The following is a 25836-nucleotide window of genomic DNA, read 5'->3' on the forward strand; positions in this document are numbered from 1 at the left end:
TAATATACTAGCCCGGTGGAACTTCACTGACTCACCTTGAAGAAAATCTTGAGCATTCGTAAGTTTCTCCGTCGTTTCTCTCGCCTGTTTTGGCAGGGTGACGTGACTCGGGATGCAGTAATCGTTTACCGCAACTTTCTGTCAGTGTCTACATTGTTTTTCGAGCTATATTGGGTGGGGAAGTTTAAGCTGTGCCGTCGGCGTCATGGAAATAATAGTAAATTCAAGTGTTTTCGTACTAACTCATGCACTTTGGCCGAAGTCTGAAGTTATTGCAACTCGTTTCTCTGAGCTGAGAGCATGATAAAAGGCACATGTGCAAAGTGGGTGATGAGCTTGTATTTTCTCCGAATCGTCATGTCACAGCCTCGCTCAGATGCGCGACGGGAGACTCGTAGACCTCGCAGTAGTGTTACGATTAATTCAGTCTCTTCTGTTCATCAGTGCACTCGTGCACAAACCGCTGCGTATCTGCTTGGTATTCGTCCAGAATTACCCGATATCACTGATACCGCAGAACAGTACCAGGCCCCCGAGCTTGATAAAAGTAAGTTGTGCAAGCAACGACCCCGAGTCAGGTGGAGATGCTCACGGTTATGCTAGTCGAATTTCGAGTGCCATTACACACTATGGATAGGAGCCAATCGACCACGTATGTGGGCAAGCTGCACTCCAAATCAGATGGTCGGCGAGACATATTTGACTCCATCAGAGCTATCATGGATGTTCCAGAACTGTACGAACACTTAGGCTGGCGATTGTCTACCGCCCGCCGCACGAATCCCCCCCACCGGCTTTTAACTGTGCACAACATCGACAGTGCTTTCAAAGCTGCAAGGGCGGATAGCTCTGGGAGGCGACATAAGAAAGTTGCCATCGAAATCCTCAATACGGTATGTGACTTGGTATGTGAGTGATTTGCACGATCTGACCTACCTTCACAGGAGCCCACACCCAAAGACAAACCAGCAAAACAAAGGACAGACATACCTGCTATAACCAAGCAGAGCCTCCTACCATCCAACATATTCGTGATCTCCAAGGGGGCCCTTGGCAGACAACAAGAAGGCCAGGCGGTGCCTCAGCCGCTGAAGAGAACGTATGCACTTTATTTGGATAATGACGATGAATCAAGTGACGATGAACCGCTGCAAGAAATCGAGGACGTTGTGACGAGTGTCCACTCTCGCTATCCTGCCATGAATTTCCGTCAATATATCGGTACAATGAAAGATCGGGGCATTTTGTACCTGTCGACCGCAGCTCATTTCAATTCTGGATTCTACAAAGAAAAAATAGGCATGTCAGAAGGCGCTGCATATACTTTTCATAGTTATGTTGAAAACACTTACATCAAGGCAGAACGTAGGAAACAGGGAAGGAATGGTAAAGGGAAGAAGGCGCAAGCTTCAAGTTGACATAACGATGAGGATATAGTACTGCACGAGGCACATTGACTTAGAATGATGAAAATGGGTCTGTGCTACTTTGGTAACAGGCAATCAGCGTCTATATAACGATAGTCACAAAATATACACATACCCTGCCGCATCACTAGGTCTATGTAGTACCATAGCCTCGAAACGGACGACGCCCTCGCTCTTATCAGGCCAAGTTCATCTGGTATTGGGAAAGGTTTTGCCGGAATAGGACTTGGCAAGAGAGTACTGGGCCCGAGCGTACGAACGACACAGACTCTGCAGATTGTTGTATTGTCGGCAATGTCGTGCGTCCAACACAAAGGAAAGGTGGTGTCTGAAGCTTGGTTGAATGCTGCCAGGGTGCAATGGGTGCAATGGGTGCTGTGCTGCCTCGTGATACCAACAAAGACAAATGTAGTGTTCGTGCCCTCACTGAGCAATGTTCTACTGTAAAAGCGCATGCAACAAATATCAATATCAGGTAGAATTGACCTCACCAGCTGCATTATTTGATGCCACAGGAAGTTGAACAACACATGGTAATATGTATGGTGACGTTCACGTGCAGGCAGTCGATAGCTCAATACCCTTAAGGTTCATATGAATATGAATATGAATTTTATATTTGGCCATCTAAATATAAAATGCCCTTAGCCCAGCGTCACATGTTGATACCCGCTGACTTGAAAAAAAAAACGCACCAGCTTGGGTAAGCGTAAATATACATCTGTTGCTTCATAAAGTCAACACGAGGCCCGAATGTGATGGGCAAAGCTTACTCACCCCAGCCCATTCAGGGAAACCAGCTCCAGGACTCCCGAAATACCTGTAAAGGTAGCTCAGTTAACCGTTATGAAGGCACTAGCCAAGAACCACGCACGGTGTAAACATGTTACTACTCATAGTAGGTAGGCCAAGCCCTATTCTGGGATCAATGCCAGCCTCGCTGCGTTCAGAATCTTTATTGTTTGAATTCACATTCGACTGTTCAGTCCGCCATGGGCGTATTTTCAGTAGCTTTAACACCTCTCGAACTGGCTGAGCGTAGCGCGCCCAGCCATGCGTCATCCATGCGTGTTGCATTGCGAATGTGAGAAAAAGAGAAGAGGTCGGAAGGTGACTTGATCCGAGCAGATGAGAGTCCACCACCTATAGATATTGCCTTAACATTCATCTGTAGGCGAGAAAAGGGGTGCCAACCTTGATCAGATATTCTCACCCGAACGTCGTTCTCGCCAAGAACGATGGTAGCTCGTATAGGAGGAAGGTTAGGTGAACTCCTGTGATCCAGTCCAGTACCGGTTATTGCCTAGAACGCCATCAGTCAACCGCTCTTTTAGATGTGATCCGAGAACCTGCACGTTTTTGAGAAGTTCAAATATGATGTACCTAGAAAATGAGGCGTGGGTGAGATTGAATGTGATGCAAGTGAAAAGATTTACTCGAGGTGTTCACGTATGTAGGAAAACTTAGTGTCAACGTGACCATTGACGATCACTTCCGGCCATCCGCGATTCGGCACGCTTTCCCCAATCTCATCGACTATATCGTGTGGCCTGCCATGCAAGAGCGCGACACGCTTGTCAATGGAATCCCTGAGGTTGAGCGCAGTGTAAATGATGCCAACGTGTGGGTCCTCGGGGTGATTGAGGCTGTTGGTTCCAAGGGACTTCGAGAGCGCAAGGTGATGTTCGGCAAGAACATGTCTTGAGATTCGGGATACGAGCATGCACCTCATGAATGCATCTAGTGAACCTGGTGGAAGGTGCGGAGATGAAAGGGAGAGTCCCAGCGACAGACTTGGTACGACGGATGCACTGGCATATTAGTAGTTAGAACCAGGAGCGCGGTGGACCGAACTTAATGGTGTATTACAGTGACTGCTCTTCTAGGACACTCCAGGAATTTACAAAAGGCTCCTCCAGGGTATTGACTTGAGGGTCACCGTGCCTACTAGTAAATCTTATAAACAAGTCAGAAAAGGTGCGTTATACAGAATCAAGTCACTGACTTTTCAGACGCCGCAGACCAATACAACCGTTGTGTAAAGTTGCCCCCGAGGTCGACAACAAGCTATCGGAAGTAATGTTATTGGAGTAAACCTCGTAGACTTGAGCTACACCCTCCTGAGTTACTAGTACTAAGCACCAAGGCTAGTACGGTACATAGTAGTAGTCACGTACGGAAGGGCTGGCAAATCCATCAGTCCAAGTGTGTGCGATGCGGACAGGCCGCGGCAGCTCGGTGCAGAGACCAGTAAGAGTCTAAGAGTCTTGAAGTGCCTTAGTGACTTAGTGTTAGGCGTACTAAGCACGTGCATGCCAGCTATTTTGAAACCGCTATGACAAGGTCAAATGGAAGAAGGCGCCAGTGGTGGTCCAAATGTTCATGAGTAGTAGGCCGTTTAGTGGGTCAGTGAAAAAACCATTATATCATACTAGTGTAGTACTGCCGTGACTCGGACTACAATGACAGCGTGCAAAACAATGAAAACGATCATGATGCGGTAGTACTAGTACAATTTCAATCTGAGGAGGGAGGCACGTAGTAGTAATACAATTTGGGGGGTAAACATGTGAAGTGCGATTTGAAAGACATCGAGAATTTGCGCGAGACACAGAACGAGACGTGCCGCTATGTGACCCTGCCCCTCTTGCTCGGTCCAGGTCTAGATCCCGAGACCTCGGCCTCATCGGCTACACGCTTAAGGAAGCTGCGGTGCCATGCGCGGTACCGATTGAATCCGGTCTGCTTCATCGCTGACCGCAGGTCCTTGCTGCACTTGTTCCAATCGAGCAGCTCCCTTGGTGGAGACCAGTCCCTCATGGCTTGGAGTGAGTCGCTGGAAACAATCGAACTGATGAATTTACGATCATCAGTAAAATAGCAGTGCTTACAGGAGCGTATCGTCATCTGCGTGCTCAGCCTCTAGGTGGTCAACAACGGTATCGCGCACTTGCTCCAGCGTGCGTTGGAATATGTTTTGAACTTTGGCGAGGGCCTGCTCGTTCTGGTTGGGATAAAGTACCTGATAGTGCGAATGCTTAGCGTTAGTATTAGAAAAATCCAAGGGACACGTACGGCACTCGCACAGTAAGCACGATGTCGAGAGTTGAGGTTCAATCGCCTGTTAGGAGGACGGATCCAAGTGGTGATGGTGACTGTCGCAGGATGATACCATGTATGAGAGTGCGACGCTAATGCACCATCTTCCGACCACGTCAACTCCCCCATCTGAACTCCCCTCCGATTCAACTTCTTCGTGACACCCCACTCATACGTCGGTGAGGCATGCTTCCAGGATTCAGCGATGTTGATGTGAGTGGCGGCCAAAACGTGCTCGTTCCGATCGCCAAACTTCTGCAACTTCGTGACAGCGCCTTCAGCAGTTTGGGAGACGGAAACCTCGAATGGCCAGAAGGGACGGATGTCGTCATCACGGGTCTGGAACATTAGCACCAGGTCCGGTACTCCGAGGTGATAACCCTGAGTCTCATCCTGAGGAGAAGGAAGTTCTGCGGTAGTGGGGGCGTCTACCATACGCCCCATGTGGATGGGTAAGGAGACCTCGAAGTCGTCAGGGATGTCGAGAGACTCGACGATGATCCCCATCGCAGTGCGCAAAGGCACAAGGATCGACTCGTGAATTGGGGATGGCAGGGTGGCGACAATTTGGTGGAGGCTGGGGATGTATGACGGTCTGAAGCAAAACACAGAATCAGTTCAAATTTGGAAAAGGGAGAAAAAAACTCACTTGCGAATTAGTTTATCGTCACATCCGATAGCATCCAAAACATATACATAATCATCTTCTGTAACATTGGAAAATACCTACCACGGCAATCAGCCTGAGAAAGATAAGGAACACGCTGCTTCCCATACCTCAACTTCGGGCCCATCGCCACCGTTCCGAATTCTGCTGATAATCAGCTGGCGCAAACCTGCAAAACTTAAACATAAATTACATGGTCTTGAACTTGCAACAGACGTACCAGGATCTTGCATGACTGATTCTTCATTATTTTCTTGTTTCGTTTCTGGTGTTGCCTGGGGTTCCTTTGTTGCTGCCAGGCTTGTAGTTGACTCCACAATAACGGTGGTAGCTCGACTTTTTGCAACATTTATCGCAGGTGTTGAATGCCTCTTGACATTCACTGAAGATGGTTCTTTGAATGGTCCAGGAAGTATGGAGGGCTGGGACTGCCAGCCACTGTTGTCCTGTAACAAACCAACGGGAGGCATGATTTTGAAGGGGTGATTCCTTGTTAGATTTGGCACACCTTATAAGTGAAAACTGCGGTGTAAGCCGGTGTTTAGCCCCAGTGAAAATCGGTCCTAGCCATATCTACGGCAAACGACGATGATATAAAATATATACCAGGAATATTGTAATAACTACGCAAATCGATAAATGTAAACAATGTGTCAACAACGCTCGATCAATTATCAAATAGGTTTCAAATACGCATCAATGCGCTGAGTAAACATGTTCGATCTGCTCATTGTAACACTTACTGATCAAGATCACTGCACATTGCGCAACGTTCAGTTACAATCACACATCAAACATTTTTGGTTCAAACTTTTCATACATGCCGGAGCCCAAAGAACATTGGTGCATATGCCAGTACTACTGTCATGGGGTTCGGACGAAGCTTGGTTCTCGGGCTACGTGGTTCCGACATTTACAGCGTGCTCCCAACGACAATGAAAGGGCCGCAATCTGAGCAGCCAGTCTGTCAGATACCTTCAAGACGGCTAGTGTTACTACCCTTGCAGGTCCCTCGTCAAAGCGGTGTAGAGACTCGCGCGTCTCAATGACAAATATCCGGCCTTTAACCATACATTCCTATATGTTACAGCTCTACTCCTAAGGACCAGTCTCGCGCGAACTCGCACGCACTTAGGCGCGCCTTACCTACGCACGCGCTATGCGCACTTCGCGCGCCTCCTCATAGGTCTTCGCGCTATCGTCTGTCCATCTGTCCCATGTCCTTACTGATTCGCTGGTGCGTTATTTCTATCTTATCCATTGAACTAATAAAATCTTCGGTCCGACATCCGTGCTACTTATGGAAAGTTTATTTAAACTTAGTTATAATTAGAGTTGATATGGTTACTCGGTTCGGGAGCGCGCTCGGAAGCGCGCCTTCTCCATTCTTAAATACAGAAGGGTTTCCTTTGGTTCTGGTACTGACTTTTCCCTTATCTGTGTGTACTGGAAAGTGAATAGATCACCTCCCCACTTGTTATCTGATCATATCCTCCTGTCAATCCTCCACCTTTGCACTCACTCCTCAGTAAGATCTTGCCTCTAACGCTTTAGGCGCGCCTTCGCTTCGCGCGCGCGCATTCTCGGACCTCCCGCTCACGCGCGCATCTCGCGCGCCTTCGCGCCTATTAGCGCCCGCCTAGCTCACAGAGTTTCCCTCCACTTTATTTCGAGGAACTTCTCTCAGTGGTTGTCCTTTGGGTCGAGTCGTTGTCTCGTATCCCGGTCTTGCTGTTGAGCACCCCTTTTGTTTTAAGTGTTTTCACGTATAGTCAAGATTCCTCATCTACAGCGGGACAATGATTCTGATGAAGAACGGCCTCAGAAACGTGTTCGCGAAGCAGACGGCACTGAGCGCCATGGTAAGAATAGTGTTTATGCTCTTTGAATCATTGACTGACAATCGTTTTTTTAGAAGAACCATCGTTAGCTGACATTGAGGATGCTGATGACTATGCCATTGGTGCAATGCACGAACCTCTATACGACCTTCCATACAACCCTCCTGATATCCCCCCTGATGACCATCCTCAAAACGCACCCGATATTCTACTTGGGGAGCCTCCAGAAAACTTTCCGCAGCTCCCACCGCCGGCGCCTCCAGATATTCCCCATGACATGGAGGACATACCCTGATGCAATCCACTCAATGATGTCGATGTTGATGATCTCTTTCGATCTGCTCATATTCCTAACCTCCAATGTGACATGTCCTTCATATGCTCAGTACGGAGAGCAACACTCGATGATGGGGTTGGCTTGAAAGGAGAGGATCTTGTGCGCTTGCAGGACCCACCTAGGTTTCCATGTCGTATTGATAATCCATGCGAAGAACTTGCAATCTCACTCTTCTTAGCCCTCCAACACTCATCTGAAGCGGCGTATGACCATATTCGCAGTGCTGTTCAAAAGTGCTACCCTGACTCAGAGGTTCCAAGTCTATACCGAGTCAAAAAGCTTATTCATGAGCTTACGGGTATCTCCTCCATCGTCGACCACCGCTGTATCAACTCTTGTGTAGCGTTCGTCGGCCCTTATGCAGGTCTAGATGCATGTCCCATGTGTGACGAACTGCGTTATGACCAAAAAAAGCTGGCACGCAGTCATGGACGCAAGAAAGTCCCTCGTGCTGTTTTCCAAACAATCCCAATTGGTCCCCAGCTTCAGGCATTGTGGCGTGAATGAGGCAGTGCTCAACACATGAGCTATAGAAATGAGAGAACACAGCAAATATTTGAGGAGATCAGACGGAACGAGGGCTATGTTGATGCTTACGAGGACATTCTCACCGGGAGTGCGTACCTTGATGCAGTCAGGCAGGGTAGAATCAAACCAGAAGACATGGTACTTATGATCTCCATCGACGGCGCTCAACTCTTCGAAAGCAAAATGTCAGACTGTTGGGTCTACATATGGATTATCATTGATCACTCCCCCGACCGTCGCTACAAGAAACAACATGTTCTTCCAGGAGGTGTTATTCCCGGTCCAAATAAGCCCAAGTATATTCAGTCATTCTTATACCCAGGCTTTCACCATCTTGCCGCAATTCAGAGAGAGGGTCTGTCTATTTGGGATGCTCGGCGCGACATAGTGTTCATATCACATCCTTTCCTTTTTCTAGCCCTTGCAGATGGGCCCGGCCTGATCTGCATGAGTAGCCTTGTTGGCCACACAGGCAAGAACGGCTGCTGAATGTACTGTGGTCTCCAAGGACGCCAAAAGCCACACGCATCTCAATATTACCCTGTCCTATTGAAGCCAGACAATTATACTGTCGCTGGCTGCACACACGATGATATTGATGTTCGTGATCTTACTGGCGGTACCTCTGCAATTTACACTGAGAACCTGTGTGTAAGGATTCCATATCCTCTGCACCCCGACTAACGCTTCATAATACAATTCAGGACTTATGTCCGAAATCCGCGTGACTCATTGACGCGAACAAGCATCACGCTTCGCGTCCGAGTCACGCGGACACATTCTCTTTCCTTACCTTCACCCTCTCGTTATGCTCAACGACGAGCTCGGTCTTTCACCCTTATTCATAACTATACCCTGGACTTATCACCAAACCATCTCTCGTCATTTCAGCTTAGTTTCATTCCTTCGCCCCAAAAACAGTCAAACACCAAATGCTTCTCGTCATTCCTGTGCACGGCGAGCTGCCTATTACTATCTTTTATTCAAAACTAACATACATTCACTCATTTCCGTTACTTTTACCCTGTCAGGCTCAACGCCACCACTCTCCGTCTCCCTGAAAACTTCACTTTCGTAAACAAGGACCCTTACTCTCGTGTACTTAAAAAACGGCCTTGTACGCTTACTTTGAACATTGGTTGCTTTCCCCACCACGAGTCCGCGTCAGATCCTAAGACAGTCCTATCACAGCGAGCTTCGCAATTCCCTCTTCGGACTCAGCATCAGCCTTATATGCGCATCCTCATGGCATCCCAAAATCAAGCACAGTACGAACAGAACCGCTTAACAACTGGGATCGTGGGACCCAGCATTCTCCTTGGACTCAACGTTGACCATATTCTTGGTATCCCTGAGTGCTTTTCCTCCGAGATCATGCACTTTTCAGGTGCTAACATGGCATCACTTTTTACGGATCTTTGGTGTGGTGTTGTGGACTGCCATGCTGTTACAGATTCCATTGCAGACTGGGACTGGGCCGTTCTTGTTCGTGATACATGGGAAGCTCATGGAAAAGCTGTCGCGGCTACTCACACACATCTACCTGGTTCTTTTGATGTCCCCCCTCGAAATCCTGCCGAGAAAATGCATTCATTCTACAAAGCACGCGAGTTTATCACTTGGCTTTTCGGTATTGGCCCTGGGCTGCTCTACGGTATCCTTCCTCCCAGGTACTTCCAACACTACTGCAAGTTTGTACGAGGCCTTCGCATCATGAGTCAGTATCGTATTACGACTGCAGAGATGCTAGAAGCTTGTATTTGCTTTGCTGAGTGGGAGGAGGAATTCGAGAGAATCTACTATCAGCGCCGTGTCGATCGAATTCACTTTGTTCGTCCCTGTGTTCATCTTGCAAACCATCTAGCTGCAGAGGGGACTCGTGTTGGCGCTCCATGTTGTTCATCTCAATGGACTCTCGAGCGAACTATTGGTGACATTGAATTTGACTTGTGTCAACCCTCCAACGCTATGTCAAACTTCACGGAGATATGTGTAATGAGGTGTCGAGTTAATGCTCTGAAGGCGATGCTCCCACAATGTGACACTCGCAACACGCTGCATCCCCGGGGATCTTTTGATGTCGGCAATGGTTATGTACTTCTGCGAGCGCGCGACCGGAAACCTATACATATGCATGCTGCTGAAGCCGCCATCATCTCAAATTTCCTTGGGCGTCCTGCACCTCCGATCAGACGCTGGTCACGACTCCGCCTCCCACATGGTCAGATTGCTCGTTCGGCATGGAAAGAAAACAAGTCATCTGCTGAGTATATACGAATTTCACGCAATGTCAAGGTAAATCTATCATGAATTGATTCACAGTCACATGAACTTATTGCACTCATAGTTCCGTCGCAACAATGTTGATGAGTTTGCTGAAGTCTTGTACTTCACACAATTAGCTGTTCAAGCTGTTGCCAATGAGGACGAGGACGAGGACGAGGACAATGATGATGATGATGATGAAGAAGGATTCAACCACAATAACGAGATACCCAAACTCACATGGGCCAATGTTGCTATGGTATCTGTTTATTCTCGCCCTGACCAGCAGCTCCTTGACTTATCACATGGAACCGTGTGGTCATGTACACATGATGGTGACGAAAATCTCCAACTTATTGATGTCCAAACCATCACCGCTGTTGTTGCAATGATTCCCCATCGTCCCACTTTACCATCTGGCGTCACGGAAGATAGGTATTTCATGGTTGAGAAGACTGGGCTTGATGTCACACTAACAGGAGTCGAGGTCGAAGAGGATGATCAAGAGGAACAGGATGATTAACAATAAAAATGAAAACGGCATGTATTTTTTGAGTACTTTGCATGGCAATGTGTCACGATGATCTTCTACTACTTGTCCTCCTCAACTTGAAAATCACTGGCTTTTGCACGAATCCTACAGAAAAAAAGGTAAGACAAATAAATACTATGCAGTGCTCAGGGGATGCTGACGGTTTGCGACTAGTACTTGCCTGGATTTTGACAGTTTTGCGAACTCACCCATTGGCATTGTGGTCACTGTCAGATGTTCCACGAGGACGCTTGCCTAGTACTCCTTCGAACTTGGTCGTGTGGGACCTACTACCCTTTTCATTGTTGTCCATAGGGGTTTTGGCCTGTTCACCATCCATATCGAAGTCTGCCAGACCTGCGATGGCTTCGTCGAACAGATCTTCATCAGTGGGACTAGGAGAGCGAGAGTGCCGAGCAGCACCTGCAAGTAAAATTGGTTTATTAAACAGTGATAGAATATATAAATATAGGCACTCACCAAGAAAGTCGACTGGTGCTGCAGCCATGCCAGTAGATATATTAGTAGAAGACGCGTGAAAGATATGTCCCTGAAGTTATATGCAGTTTAGACGCGCTGCTGAAGATTTGAATTAGGCGCGTATGCTGAAGCGCTGAGTTTTAAAATCACATTCTGGTAACACTAAGTCAAGGCTATTGCATCATATATATCTCTTCCTCGAACAACCACCATGTCTACAGATTATTCCTTTTCAAGCCCTTTCCAGCATGATGATCCTTATTTCCAGCAGCATCAGACTCCTCGTTTTCAGAATTCCTCGATTCCTAGTGGATCCAGCAAAGCACCAAATTATTCAGATCATGATCACCACTCAACAGACCGTCACTCATGGAATGATCCCTCCGGCAGCTCGGTCAGTACTATTGTCTATGTCTACTGTTTGCTGAATTATTGTAATAGAGTGCATATATGCACTTGAATCATCGTATACAATCCTTAGAATGTGAGATACAGCGCTTGAAGGTCGAAAACAGCTCCCTCTCTGCTACACGTGACACATATGAGTATAGAAACATGATTTATGTGAGTATATGCTCGTTTTTACTGATTGATTCTGCAGAGCAGCCTTCAACACCCTTGCCGCATCGATTTCCTCGGAAGTTCCGGCCATTTCATCTTTTACAGGGCTAACTATCAACAGCGATGTCAAATCCAAACCTTCTTGCACCATTCCTGGTATGAAATCACGGCTCCAGCCACTCGACCGGAAAGACTACCCAAAGACTCGATTTTGGACTGAAGACATGTATACCAAATGGACGAAAACCCCTGCATCTCAATGGGTCCATGAGAATCGTGCTGCTTTCCCATTCCCATTCCTTGAAGACACGGATGGCAAACTCATTGTGAAAGCCGAAGTATCGAACATCCTCAAGACATTGCGAAACATCTGGCACACGCTGCTCAACAACAACTGTGCTCCTGACACATGGGGTCATGCAGGGACCGATGTATTGGACAATGTTACAGATGAGATGACGAGGCATCACCCAGTTCTGGCACTTTGCAGCAATGGATGGAAGGTCCAGGCTATCGCTACTGAACGTTATCCCTCATGGGCGTCAACACACATCAAGAAGAGGAAGAAATCTTCAGATGCCATTGCAGTGGTACTATTTCAGCCTTTTCATTGGTTTGCTCTACTAACTCGGTTGGGATCATACTATCATTGTAGTCCTCTGGTACCAAGCGAAAAATTACGAAACTCAGTAATACACCATCTGATTCGGAGCCACCTGCTGACCTGAGCTCCCCAACCCCCTCCAACGAGCCCGATCACCCAGCGAAACGGCCAAAGGTCGATGAAGCATCGATGACACCACTGGCAGCACCTGATCCAACTGTCAGCATGACCATGGCCACCACCCTACCAACAATTCCGATAGCTTCAGGCCATTCTCTATCCGAATCTGGGTCTGAACATGTGCCAGACTCGATGACACTGTTGGCAACACCTGATCTAACTGTCAGCATGACCATGGGCGCCACCCTACCGACAAGTCCGATAGCTTCAGGCCATCCTCTGTCCAAGCCCAGGTCCGAACGTGTCCCAGACTCAATGACACCGCTGGCAACACTTAATCCAATTGTCAGCACGACCATGGCCACCACCTTACCAACAAGTCTGACAGATTCAGGCCATCCTCTGTCCAAGCCCGGGTCTGAACGTGTCCCAGACTCGATAACACCACTGGCAACACCTGATCCGATTGTCAGCACAACCATGGCCACCACCCTACCGACAAGTCCGACAGATTCAAGCCATCCTCCGTCTGAGTCTGGGTCCGAACGTGTGCCAGACTCAATGACACCACTGGCAGCACCTGATCCGACTGTTAGCCGTCTTCCACAGATAAAGAATCCGCTGTGAGTCCTTGTAGATTTTTGTGCCTGGTATATTGTTGAATCTATTCTATATAGCGCAAAACTCGTGTTATCCAAGAAACCCAATCCCTCGGCGTCTCCAGTTCTTGCACCTTCCACGAATTCGGACCCTGGTCCAACCACGCCAACTGAGTTATCGATGGCTCCCATAGCCAAGGATGCCATCTTACCAACACCAGGGCCCGTCGCTGGTACAACGGACAACAGTTCTGACACGATGACAACTAAGAAATTTCGGCCAACTGCAACAAAAAACGGAAGGTACAGTGTCCAATTGTATCCTTGATATGCTCACTGATTGTTTCATGCCACCATCTAGAAACCTCTGCGCACATCGCTGGCTCAAGATCATTGCCCCGAATGGCACATCTGGCGACTTTAAACTGTACTGGAACGCACTGTCGAAAGACAGTCAACTGGTAAGTTTTGTTTCATATGTTCTATGGTACCTTACTGGCTGACACGACTGCCCCAGAACTACGAACGAGAGGCTGCGGCACTTGTAAGTACTGTACTTCCCATGGCAAGCATGCACTAATGATTTATTTAGGTCAAAGACGGGACGTGGACCGGGAATACCGCCAGTACAATTAACAAGTTCGTTGGAGGACCAATACACTAGAGCATTCAGTGTACGAGCAGGGCATGGGTTGGATGGGCGTGGGGGGTGCATCGTCGTTATTGCTTTTGTAACGTTTCGGCCTCAAGAATACAATTGATTTCGCTATATTTGTGTCGATGTGCATATCAATTGGGAACTACGGGAATATATTGGAATATACGCTACACAAACACACTCGATGACACGATATCTCGCTCGATGCGAGTCGCTAAACATCGACTATAAGTCTCATTTTTCTCCGGAAATCGACGTGAATATTGTCACAATATTTCCGTCGTTTTCCGGAGATATGGCTAGGACCGTTTCTCACTGGGGTTTAGCTCTTAGCCGGTGTTTTCCGCTGTCAAATAGGAGTCACACAGGAGCAGCCTGATAATCATGATAGGAATAACCATGACAAAAGTAACTTGCCCTGCTAATCCCATCCCTTCACATCTTAAATGGGACATAGAGGCTGGGTGCAGTGCAGGCCCAAGTGTATGAGTCCATGTGTTCAAACTTTACTCTATCAAGCATACCCTTCGCATCATTGTCATATTTGCACACTATCATGTATATAGTACATTTGCGATACTAGCACCATACTAATTGAACCGGCTCGTCCAAGCAATACCAGACTTCCCTATGAACGTCACTTGAGAGTGAGTAACTCCCCTAAGATGGTTGCCCCCTTTGGGTGTAAATGCCTGCAACTAGGACGCTACGTACATCGCCCCTCATTGACTTGTAGAGACCACTCAACTTTTCGTCGAAAGCCACCCGGGCGCGGGACAGGTCAAAGTCACTGGGGATGAAAACATCAGTAGACAATTCCCTCAACGCCCACTCAAATAATGTCCCGATGAAAGCAAATAATGCCCCAAGGTCTCGGCTGGGGTTGACATATTCCTGGAGGTCAAGTTGATGGAACAGTACGTGCTGCGCAAAATGCCGCACTACTCTGTTCGCAAAGGGCACGCCGACTATAGTCTCTCCTCCCACCTGACCGTAAAGCCATGAGCATATTGTAGCCTGAAGGAGAGAATAATGCCGGACTTACCTTGATATCTCCGTATAGGAACACGTCGCCTTGCAGAAGGTTGCTGACGGTAAGCTCTATCTCCTCTTGTGTTTGGGTTGCCAAGGCTTCATCCAAATTGTAGCCAAATAAGACTGCCGTCCGAACTATATCCTTGACCTTTTTCCTGAGGTGCTTGGCAGTCTTGCCAATTTTTTCTGCGTGCTTTTTGGCGTCACTCCCACGGGACCACAAGGTAAGTTCAGCTGTTCTCGATATCAGCTGTCAGGTTACGATGAATATTGTGAGACTTACGATCATTGAATGCCGTTACGACAGCAGTGAGACTGGCAATCGCCTTTTTTGATCTTTCCTTGGATGAAAGTAGAAACGAATCGTCGAGCATCGACTGTTTCATGCCCTTTTTGGCCTTCAATTTTACCTTGGGTAGGCTCTCAAGACCGAACAGCGCAGAAGTTGGGGGCAACAACTCGGATGTCATAGACAATGGTGCTGCAGGATGTGGTACACCTGGCATCAGGCTGTGATGTGATGGGCCAGCGTGATGTTCGGCATCGTCACTAAGACCATGCCTGCCACGATGAATGTCAGGCCTGTCAATAATTTTGTAGGGGGTGTATCGACTTCGGGATGGCGGCGGTGAGTCAACCTGACCCAATGATAGCGGCAGGTCGAAGCGAACATTCGACAGGCGGGCGTGAACATCACTGCCAGCGACTTCAAGGGTGTATGGATGCGGGACTGCCGTGACTCCAGCCTCTGGGGCACTGTCAGTTGCGTCCGAGTCACCGAAACTCATGACCAAGGCCAAAATTTCCTCGGAGGATAAGGCTAGTGGGGTCTCTGCGGGGGTGTGATGAACCTGACTTGGCGCAGGAGCTGAACTGTTGTGCGGGTTTGACTCGTTTTCATGGGACAGCGGTGCTATGATGTCCAGCGAGGCGGCAGGCCGCATATCTGAGTCAGGCCAGCCTGACCCGGAGTCTGCCACTGGCGGCAGGTTCATCATTTCATCCCACCATTGTGACCATTCATACTCGGACATCTTGACATTTGAGTCTGGAGGTGGCTGAAAGCTGCAGTGGCTAACATCATGATCATCACCAAGCTCCTGGCGACGTGCAGTTTGATCTGAGCCTGGAGGAATCATAATGATGTTTGCCAAGGGACAATGGCGGTGGTTCGGAGTCAGGCTGAAGTGCCGCGGTCGAATACTGAACTTTGATATTTAACTTTAGTACTTACTGATAAACTAGTGACTCCTTGGTTGAGCCCCTTACTGGTATAATGCCCAGCCAGCGTATCTTTCAGCTGCGGTCGCATATGAATCGCTAGCCGGACTCACTGCTGTCAGATGCTCGTAATGATGATAATGATAACAGCGAGGCATATTACATGTGTGACTTACTACTATGATATGCTATCGACAATCGATCATCAAACATTATAAATTTCGACCATTCAATAGCCACTGCTTCTTCAATAGAGAGCCGCTTAGTTCTAGCGGGAATGACAACTTTGAACACTGACTTGAAATTTACGAAATATGATGGTAAGGATTGTCACAGTGGTATAGTAGTCACCAGTAGAGACCTGAAATACCGCAAAGAGCCAGACACAATGGCGATTAAGCTACTAGCAGTACTCCTGGGCCAGTGACAAACTTGAAGTTAGAATTCGGAAATCAAGTGACTTGATGCGGCATCATGGTGGCCGTAGTAAGACTTACCCAAATCCAGAATGGTTTTGTTGAACAAACCAATCCGAGTCACTCTTGATTGAACCTTACTTTCACGCCGTCACATCATTCGGTTTTCACTCATGTAATAACTGAGCTGGTGGTCCCCGGTCTGGAATGTGACGGGGACCTTCGAGTGGTGCGCACACGAAGTTCTAAGTTCTATATTCTTAAACCCTTGGAACTATTAGTAGATGTCAAGCTCAATTTTCGAATTCATTAATGGGTTACGGGGCGTGCAACAGCAGGCCTGTAAGCCTTACCCAAATACGGCGAGGATAACAACCCATATCGGCATGTCACGTGTCTATCATTACGATGAGCCCCCCGACCTACCATTTTAGTCAAGGTTTCCTCAATGAAACAGTCGAGTAATTCTACAAGGAAACGTCTGGGTTCAAACTCCTTCCAGGGAAATTAATACATCATGGCAAGTGTAGGTAATACCAGTGTTTTCAGTCTCACAGTGAAATCTGTGTGCCTTTCGAACCTTCATTCAAAGTCTTCCAACACGCCGCACACCAACAACTAACTATGAGGCATTCTCAGGCTGGCGAATCAGAAATGCACGCCTGTCTTACTCCTCCTCCAAGCTCTATCGGACAACTCAGTCCTACTCGTCAGGATGAGGACTTCGAGTCGTCCCGTCATCTCTGGCGTGATTCTAGCATCCAGACATCTACCGTGGCCCGGGCCAGTGACCACGACTCTGCTTTTCATGGGAGGCGACATTATTGTCGTGATATTCCAATGAGACTCAGAATGTCATCCAAACGCTTCAGGAGTCGCCGACCATCATCACCATCGTCTGACTCAGATGTTACAAATGATTCGTCAGAAGATGAGCTTTTGACCTTGCCAGGCCTCCCTCCCTCAAAAAACCTGTCTTACTATGTGCAACATGCAAAAGGACGGTTCAAGCCTTATGACAGACAGGGCCATGGGCCTAATGCAATCGAGCTCCGTTTTTTTCATAAGTCCGTCGGAAAATACTCTAGCGAGACTGACATGACTCTGACTGATGTCCAGGCGGTAAGTTAGCCTTCAATGCTACAATTTCACAATGATTGACCATTTATCCTAGGGGAAAGAACTATTCAAACGTGGCTTGGAAGGCATGTCTAGCAAGGCTGTCGCTCAAGCTGTCGTTGCAATGCAAGCCACCCGCGAATCCAGGCGCTTGCGAGTTCTGACGACAGCTTGGGAGATCGAGTCATCAGTGCAGCGCACAAAGCTTCTTGAAAGAATGCTGGAGCAGGATGCTCTAGAATATGCTCGTAGTGATGCAGAAGCTTCCTCTTTCAAACAGCTTTTGGTCGGACGTACCTCACAAGAACTTGATATCGATATAGACTTCAATATCGGTGCATATAACTGCGATATCAGGTCGTTCGTTGTATCTGACGTACAGCTTGATCACATTGAGGATCTTGCACGCAACTTAGGTCTACCTGAGGAAGATATCAATGATGGCATGGACTCAGAGAGGGAGTCTCCCAACAGCAAGTTCATTTGTCAATAGTTGATGTGAGGCGATTATCACACTGATTGGCATGCGTGTAATACTAATCTCTATTACAGATCTCAGGAGTTGACAACGTTGAAGATTTATTCCTTGTTGTGTGGTGTATGTTTGTGATCGTTTTAAATTCGTCATTGATCCGATGGCAAAACAAGTGCAACAAATAGCTATCTGTTTGAAATATGTATATGTCACAATTTTATTTTCTTGAGTCCTCAGCCAAGAACAACAAAGGATTTGCAACATCAAGCTAGTGACTGACGACAAGCCGTCACTTTCCCACCGTGGTTGGTATACTAGAAGGGGAAACAAATCGACGTACTACTTACTTTGAGGTGACTTGGAGGGAATGGATTGTGGCGTATACTGTACTGTGCATGTACTGCTGATGAGAGCGGCTGTGCACAAGTATGAAACGGAGACGCCAGTCCATAATTGTCCTGTCGAGTGCTGGCTCTACTAGTACTAGTGGCACACTTGGGAGGAGAAGCATCAATAACAGCATCTGCCAGGTCCTCGCGCGTCTTACGTTTACTACTGCTAGTATTACTAATAGTACCTCATGGTGGTCACAAGTTTGTAACTTTCAAAATCATGCCGCTCAAGCAGCAGCTATAGCCATGCAAAGCATTTCAATTTCATAGACGAACTATTTAGTATATACAATGCGAGTGGGAATACTACATAGCCGCTGCACAACAAGCACTGATCCTATGATCCCGGGTACACCGGGACACTCCAATGCTTCCTCCTGCAACAAAGCACAGTATTGTTCACGGAAAGCGTCGTAAAACATCTCGAAAGTGACTGCATCATGGCCAGCAGTATGAACATGCGCGGCAGCTATAAGAAGATAGGTCGAAGGATACGGCAATGCGGCTGGTGGAGGGATCAGTCGAAACCTCTATACATAGATGGGCACTTCAAGAGCGGGAGGTTGGCTTGTACAATTGCAGACATAGATCTAAGGTAGCCTTAGCCCTGGATGATATGATGATGGGGCGCCCCCCATGCTTCACTGACTTGTGACAGTAGATCGGCTGAAAGCGCAGTTGCCGAGTTTCTAAATTGTGAAAAGAGATAATTTTGATGCGCTCTAACGATGATCTTCAGGGCGTGTAAGACGTCGTTTCGATCATACAGCTAGGTGATCACGCACCTTATCGTCTATGTCGGTAATATTCATAACAAAGTGCACGTCATAGCCAAAGCAGCCTGACATTATTCTTCGCAAGATGTCTTGCATGACATAATTTCTGAAACCATGTCAAAATTCAACCAGAGAGTAAACCCTGACCTCGCATGACCCATGTGAGAGGCATCGTAGACTGTGGGACCGCAGTTATACCATTTGACGTGAGAACCATCGATGGGTACAAATTCCGTCTATCTATATCAGCAGTCAGCAGATCGATCTAACACCCAGTTCAGACACGCACTTTGGTCTTGGTTAACGAATTGAAGATCTTAAGAACAGGTTGGTCAATTTGACGAGGTGGGTGCCATGCCGGTTGCTGAAGAGCCATCACTGCGTCCTTTAATGTATTCACTGACCTCCTGTGGGGCGCAGGTGCTCGATAGCCAGAACGAACAATAATATTGACCGGAGTTCTGATCATGCCATGAAGCCAGAGCTAGCGGTGGTTAGCTGGAGTCACAGGTGTGCTTATGTAATAAGCGCTGGCCAGTCCAAAGTTGACGCGAGTACTACCAACTCGAACTGTCACTCTAACTACTAATTAACTCAGTAGGGTCCGACGAATGCGCAAGAAAGTTCTATGGCTTGTTCTTTTGCTCTTCATTGTCAATCTAATAGCCATCGCAATGGTATCTTGCAATGCTCCAGGCTGCTCCTGGGAGAAAGCAACAGACAGTGGTCGAGGGCTTACCAGGCATCGTACGTCATGCAAATTTTATCACCGGTCCAGAGTCCTAGCCAGCCAAAAATGACAAGAAAGGATGAAAGCAGCCGCCAGAGCTGCTTCTCTGGTACGGTCATCATCTGGAATGCTACGGCGAGGTGAATCAGGCAGTTCTTCAGTAAGTGATCGATTTTCTACGAATTCCATGAATCGGACAGTTCAATTGTTACACAATTCTAGACAACAATATTACCTGCTCCTCATGTGGGGCGTGATCATCGTCCCAAACCCATTTTTTCGTGCGAGCCAGCAAGCAGGCGGACGCAGGATGGCATTTCTACTGGTACCGCAGGGAGCCTTGAACACTCAGAGCAGCGGCAACCTCACTTTGATGCCGATGATAGTGTTGACAACGCAATGGATACCGACACTTTAGGTATGCCTCAGATTCATTATGGTTGAACAACATATTTGCTCAAACTACTTTTCACTCTCCAGAAGAAACTTCGCACCGTAGGCTGAGGCGAATACCTAGATTTTTCGATGATGCTCCTCTTCCTGACAAGGACAGTAATTACTCAGATAATATCGAAGTTTTACCTTCTCGAAGTCCAGTTCCGCCTCAATCTAGGATCCGGAGAGTTCTGTTGACTTTGCGAGATACGCTCCAGACCAGTTACAATTCTCTCGGACTCTACCGGCTATACCCTCGTCGCCCATCCTTTGAGCCCGACAAATTTGTCCCATCTATGTTACTTTCAACAACGTGTCCGAAAGCCGTACAAGAGAATGATACATGCATCCTCCCACCTCCGTACCCTTTTCCCAACATGACGGTCTATCGACTCATGTCTTGGATGAACTCCGGCAGCAATAAGAAATCGGAGGCTGAAGTTGCCCGTCTCGTGAAAGATGTAATGCTGGCAGACGACTTTGACTTGAAGCACCTGGAAGACTTTTCGGTGAAGAAGAGCTTACGAGAATTGGACAACGACGCCAACAAGAATAAGATCGAGTTTCCAGATGACTGGGCCCAGGCTGACGTCACCATTAGCATCCCCACCAAATCGAAGGATGATGCGAGACTTTTTACTGTTCCAGGATTCCACTTTCGTCCCCTCGTCGAAGTTATTCGTTCAGCTTTCGCAGATGTCCAAGCTAACGCATTTCACCTCTCACCTTTCAAGTACATGTGGAAAGATCCGTTGGATAGTCACCAAGAGCGAGTATTCAACGAGTTATATACCTCCGACTCTTGGTTAGATGCCCAGGACGAGCTGCAAAAGCTCCCAAGGGAGCCTGGTTGCACACTGGAGCGAGTAATTGCCGGTCTTATGTTTTTTTCAGATACCACGCATCTGGCGAACTTCGGAATGGCAAAGGCCTGGCCCCTCTATCTATACTTTGGAAATCTGACAAAGTATGCGCGCTCTGCACTGAAGTCCGGCGCATGCCACCTGGTGGGGTTTCTACCTTCGGTGCGTTCTCCTGCTGTATCCTCAAGGATTGCTACCGATATTGCCCATAAGCTGCCTGATAGGGTCAAGGACCTTCTGAGTAGCTTGCCTCGCATATCTAAAAGTGGCATTACTGCCCTTCACATGCACTGCCGACGCGAATTGTTCCATGCATGCTGGGATACCTTACTAGACGAAAAGTTCCTTCACGCATACAAACATGGTATGGTGTTGAAATGTGCAGACGGTGTGTTACGCAGGATATTTCTGCGTATATTCACATATTCGGCTGATTACCCTGAAAAGTGCGTTCTATCTTCGATGATGAGCAATCACTCAACAACTTTCAGGGTTTTAATTGCGACCATTAAGGATATGGGCTCATGCCCATGCCCTCGTTGTCTCACACCGAAGAATGTGTTTACTTCCCTAGGCCTTCGTAAGGATATGAAGAGCCGTCTACAAAATCTTCGAGTCTATATTACAACTAACGTTGTCAGAGCACGAGAATATATTTATCAGTGGGGAAACACTGTGGACGGTACTAAGGTTGAGGAGATGCTTGGAGAGGGTTCGTGGGTGCCTGTTGTGGTGAGTTCAGATTGTCCACCGCTCTTTCCTATTGACTCAGATGAGCGACTCAGAATAAATTCGTCGAGAAGTTGGGAGCAATAGGCCTTGACCCGTTTCGGATGCTCGTCGTGGATTTCATGCACGAATGCGAGCTGGGTACATGGAAGGCATTATTCACCCATCTCATCAGGATTCTTTCTGTGCTTCCGGGGGGAAATCAGTTAGTTGCGATCCTAGACTCAAGGTAAGTGAAGTTTTCATACAGCATTTATTGCGTAATAAGGACCAAACTCTATCCTCCTATAGGTTTCGTCAGGTTCCATCTTTCGGTAATGGGGTGATTCGAATATTCGCAAACAACACATCTGAAATGAAGAGACTTCGCGGCACGAGATTTTGAAGATATCCTGCAGGTTTGTTCCCCTTTTACTTGACCAATAACTATGCTGATTGCCTCTCTTCAGTGTGCGATACCTGTGTTTGAAGGCCTATTTCCTACTGATCACGACGCAATCGTGCAGTCTCTCTTATATAGATTCGCACAGTGGCATGCACTGGCGAAGCTCAGAATGCATTCTGAGTCGACCCTATGTTTCTTCGAGAACACATTCAAGGATCTATCTAAGCAGTTGCGGGAGTTTCGCGAATTTACCTGAGCCGCCTTTGTCACTGTGGAATTGCCGAAAGAGAAGGCGGCTCGCTATCGAAGGTTCGCGAAGCAAGTTGGATCTAATGATGTCCCCCCAGAATCTAGCGGACCAAGGGCGAAAAAGTTTAATTTGAATACCTACAAGTTTCATGCAATGGGAGATTACGTGCGGACTATCCGGCTCTTTGGTACGACGGATTCTTTTACCACTCAGATTGTGAGTGTCTTGCATAGCCCTCAAGGGCATTTTTGACATTATGTTATTGCTTAGGGAGAGCTGGCGCACAGAGCCTTAAAAGCATTTTATCCTCTAACTAGTAAGCTTGACCCTCCAAAACAGCTGGCGAAGCATGAACGCAGGCGTCGTGTACTACGACACGTTGCGGAAGCAGCGGGCATCTCCTCCTCCGACTACCAACCATTGCCAGCCGACTCTCCTGCTCCATCGTCATTCAAAGATCACCACTATATATCAACCAATCAAAATGATCCGGTCTCATTGTTTGCATTTCTCCAGGAGCACGACGGCGACCCAGCCACTAAGGTAAGGGACCATTGTGCTTTTGTTCCAGTTGGCTGTCAGTTTGCTTATGACCGTTTTAGTGCTTCATTCCAAAACTAAAGGATCATATTTTGTACAGGCTGAATAAGCTAGATGTCAGCCATTGCGACCACGTATTTACGGACAAGGAACGCAGTTCGGTCGTCATTCCTAACAGTACGGTCTACTCAGTTCACACAATGCAGGTCCACTATACGACTTACGACATGAAGCGAGAATACGATACCATCAATCCCAGAACACATGCGGATGTTATGGTTCTTTCGGGAGAAACCAACCCTAGACACCCATACTGGTACGCTCGTGTACTCGGTATCTATCACATGGATACGTGGCTCGAAGGCCAAACCAAGAAACAGCACCTAGAAGTCCTTTACGTTAGGTGGCTCGCACCACTAGTACCGTCGGATTATCAGTCTGGGATGCGACATGCCCGCCTTCCCAAGGTGGCATTCGTAGAAGAGTCTGATCATGATGCATTTGGATTTCTCAATCCAGGACAAGTGATTCGAGGTGCTCACCTAATTCCTGCATTCGCCTCAGGGCGGGGTGTAAGTTCACTGCGCCGCGGAACATCGTTCGGACGTCCCAGCAAGGAGGTGGATGATTGGGAAGAGCACTATGTCAGAATGTGAGTGTGTCGTGTCCCTCTCGTAATTTGTGTAAATACTGAATTATGTTTGAACTAGTTTTGCTGATCGCGATATGTTCTTGCGTTATACACACTTAGGCATAGGACACTCAGTGGCACTGCGGAAGATCGTAAGAGACTGCTTTAACAACTACGAGTCGACAGCACCAACAGACGCTATAGAAGACAGCACGAGAATCGATGAGGGCCATGCAGAAGATGCTGGTGAGCAATATATGGACGATGATCTTGACGAAGAGGAGTCAGAAGATGATCTTAGTGAAGAGGAGTCAGAAGACGAACATGATGGACTTGAAGGGGGGGAAGATAGAGAAGAGGCCGACGAAGAGTTCGATGACCTCCATTTCTGAAACAAATTGGTTGCCTAGTAGTAGCTGTTAATTGACATTCTTGACTGATTCATCAACCAACCTGTCTGGCACCCAGAGAACGAGGAAATTCAAAAGGTACGCCCTTCAAGTTGATTGACTCATGCTTTGAAATCGGTTTCGCTTGATCTCTTAGTTTGATGAAGACTCGCGTCTGGGTTCTTTAAAGCCTTAATGTTCAAATTAGCACATCGGATTGTTCGAAGACCATTTGCCCGAGGCTTTGAAGTCACGAATTTTGACTGTGCGAATTGATTCCAGAACACTGCGCTGTTTCTGGTCTTTAAAAATTAAAAAAACTTAACTTAGTAATTCGGGTATCTGCCGCATACAAGTATGACACTGCGCCTGGTACAATCTGATGGCATTCCGAAGAGAATGATTGACAACATCAATGTTAGTGAGCTTTGAGATTTCATCCCTTGGTGGCCGCAACAGCGGCATGTCACAACTCTGCCATGAACCGCCAGGCCAAACTATATCTGTTGGCCGGTGCTAAAGCTATTATCCTTCGGAAAGCCTCAGATAACATTAAAATTGAGGTGACATTTGATGGGAGCTGAGAACGTTCAATGACATCAACACTGGTAAGCTCCCGTCCATTACTGGCTGCGAAGGTAGCATGTCACAAATTTGCTGCCGATTGTCAGGCCGATCTCTATCTGCTGTAAAGGGTTAAAGCCGTTGTCCTGCCGAAAGCCTTATATACCATTAAAATCAAGTCAATATTTGATAGGAGCTGAGAATGTTCAACAATATCAACGCTAGTGAGCTTTCGTCTATTGCTGGCTGCAAAGGCAGCCTGTCATGACTTTGTTGCTAACCGTCGGACCAATCTCCGTCTCTTGTCAAAGATTAAAGTCATTGTCCTGCAGAAAGTCTTGAATAATCTCTCAATATGAAGCATACATGCTTGCAAGTGAGAACGCTCGATAATACGGACACCATTGCGCTTATGTCCGTTGCTGGCTGCGAAGGCAGCTTCTTATGACTTTGTCGCAGACTCCTCCAGCGAGCATGTATTGCTGACCATGCATGGCTAAGTACGATCAAGTCAAATTTCTCGTGGGATACATAGTCATATTTGGTAGGAGCAGAATTACACGATACTACAGCTGCAATGACTACAATTTCAAGGACTCGTGCGTTCACTGATGCCCTTGGTATGTGTGATACCATCATTCACAATCAGTCGGAAAATTAATGCACCATCAGGAGTATTGGTGTGAGGAATCACGTTTTGGATATGTTGGACTGTCGTTGATGCATCCTCGTACAGCCTGCGATCGAGCTTACTGTGCGTTTTCACTCGTATGGAACTGCACAATGCTTACTACTGGAATATCCATCAGGCTATGATCACCTTCATCATCCAAAGGTTGGCTATATCATACAAGGACAATATAATTTTGACTCACCCACTTCAGTTTGCGTACCGAATCTATAGACGTTCGTGCTTCTCTTCCTTTATTTTCACACACTGATGTCGGTGGGTAGTGCAAAATAAGAAGTTCACTGTAGTGATTCCAATTGTATGTTTTGCATTCAAAAGTCTGCTATGTACTCAATGTGATGTTCTTTCAGGTTGTGCTCTCTCTCGTTCGTTTAGGTAGGTACACTTTAGTAAGTGGTGCAATAATGTAAACTCATTTTGATGTTTTCACCTCAGTCATGACTAGCAGTGAGTTATCAAACATTCACACTTGTGGTT

General features: G+C 47.3%; 7 protein-coding genes across 7 annotated transcripts; 4 read left to right on the forward strand and 3 right to left on the reverse strand.

Annotated features, from left to right (window-relative positions):
* Positions 1–357: 357 nt before the first annotated feature.
* F5891DRAFT_985764 (uncharacterized protein) lies at positions 358–1418 on the forward strand (the record flags this gene model as incomplete). The annotated part of the gene is made up of 3 exons (XM_041377645.1): positions 358–547; positions 604–893; positions 945–1418. 3 exons carry the CDS (start codon positions 358–360, stop codon positions 1416–1418), a joined length of 954 nt encoding a protein of 317 aa, XP_041219114.1.
* A 991-nt stretch (positions 1419–2409) lies between these two features.
* On the reverse strand, positions 2410–3237 carry F5891DRAFT_962762 (uncharacterized protein; the record flags this gene model as incomplete). Its single annotated transcript, XM_041375942.1, has 4 exons — positions 2410–2570; positions 2622–2730; positions 2783–2810; positions 2864–3237. Coding segments are annotated over 4 exons (672 nt in total), but the record flags the coding sequence as incomplete, so codon positions are not given.
* A 4164-nt stretch (positions 3238–7401) lies between these two features.
* Positions 7402–7878, forward strand: F5891DRAFT_962782 (uncharacterized protein; the record flags this gene model as incomplete). The annotated part of the gene is made up of 1 exon (XM_041375944.1): positions 7402–7878. The coding sequence occupies one exon, from the start codon at positions 7402–7404 to the stop codon at positions 7876–7878; it is 477 nt and encodes a 158-aa protein (XP_041219116.1).
* Positions 7879–10029: 2151 nt separating this feature from the next.
* Positions 10030–10687, forward strand: F5891DRAFT_962770 (uncharacterized protein; the record flags this gene model as incomplete). Its single annotated transcript, XM_041375943.1, has 3 exons — positions 10030–10194; positions 10247–10312; positions 10391–10687. The coding sequence occupies 3 exons, from the start codon at positions 10030–10032 to the stop codon at positions 10685–10687; spliced, it is 528 nt and encodes a 175-aa protein (XP_041219117.1).
* Positions 10688–10901: 214 nt separating this feature from the next.
* On the reverse strand, positions 10902–11204 carry F5891DRAFT_1196254 (uncharacterized protein; the record flags this gene model as incomplete). Its single annotated transcript, XM_041368269.1, has 2 exons — positions 10902–11119; positions 11177–11204. 2 exons carry the CDS (start codon positions 11202–11204, stop codon positions 10902–10904), a joined length of 246 nt encoding a protein of 81 aa, XP_041219118.1.
* A 183-nt stretch (positions 11205–11387) lies between these two features.
* Positions 11388–13724, forward strand: F5891DRAFT_1196255 (uncharacterized protein; the record flags this gene model as incomplete). The annotated part of the gene is made up of 8 exons (XM_041368270.1): positions 11388–11570; positions 11618–11721; positions 11778–12327; positions 12393–13084; positions 13139–13363; positions 13422–13521; positions 13578–13604; positions 13653–13724. 8 exons carry the CDS (start codon positions 11388–11390, stop codon positions 13722–13724), a joined length of 1953 nt encoding a protein of 650 aa, XP_041219119.1.
* A 654-nt stretch (positions 13725–14378) lies between these two features.
* Positions 14379–16450, reverse strand: F5891DRAFT_985768 (uncharacterized protein; the record flags this gene model as incomplete). Its single annotated transcript, XM_041377646.1, has 7 exons — positions 14379–14705; positions 14764–14987; positions 15037–15961; positions 15988–16053; positions 16151–16162; positions 16273–16335; positions 16436–16450. 7 exons carry the CDS (start codon positions 16448–16450, stop codon positions 14379–14381), a joined length of 1632 nt encoding a protein of 543 aa, XP_041219120.1.
* Between the last annotated feature and the right edge of the window lie 9386 nt (positions 16451–25836).

Source organism: Suillus fuscotomentosus (genome assembly GCF_016647785.1).
Source record: "Suillus fuscotomentosus strain FC203 chromosome Unknown F5891scaffold_96, whole genome shotgun sequence".
Classification (NCBI taxonomy): domain Eukaryota; kingdom Fungi; phylum Basidiomycota; class Agaricomycetes; order Boletales; family Suillaceae; genus Suillus; species Suillus fuscotomentosus.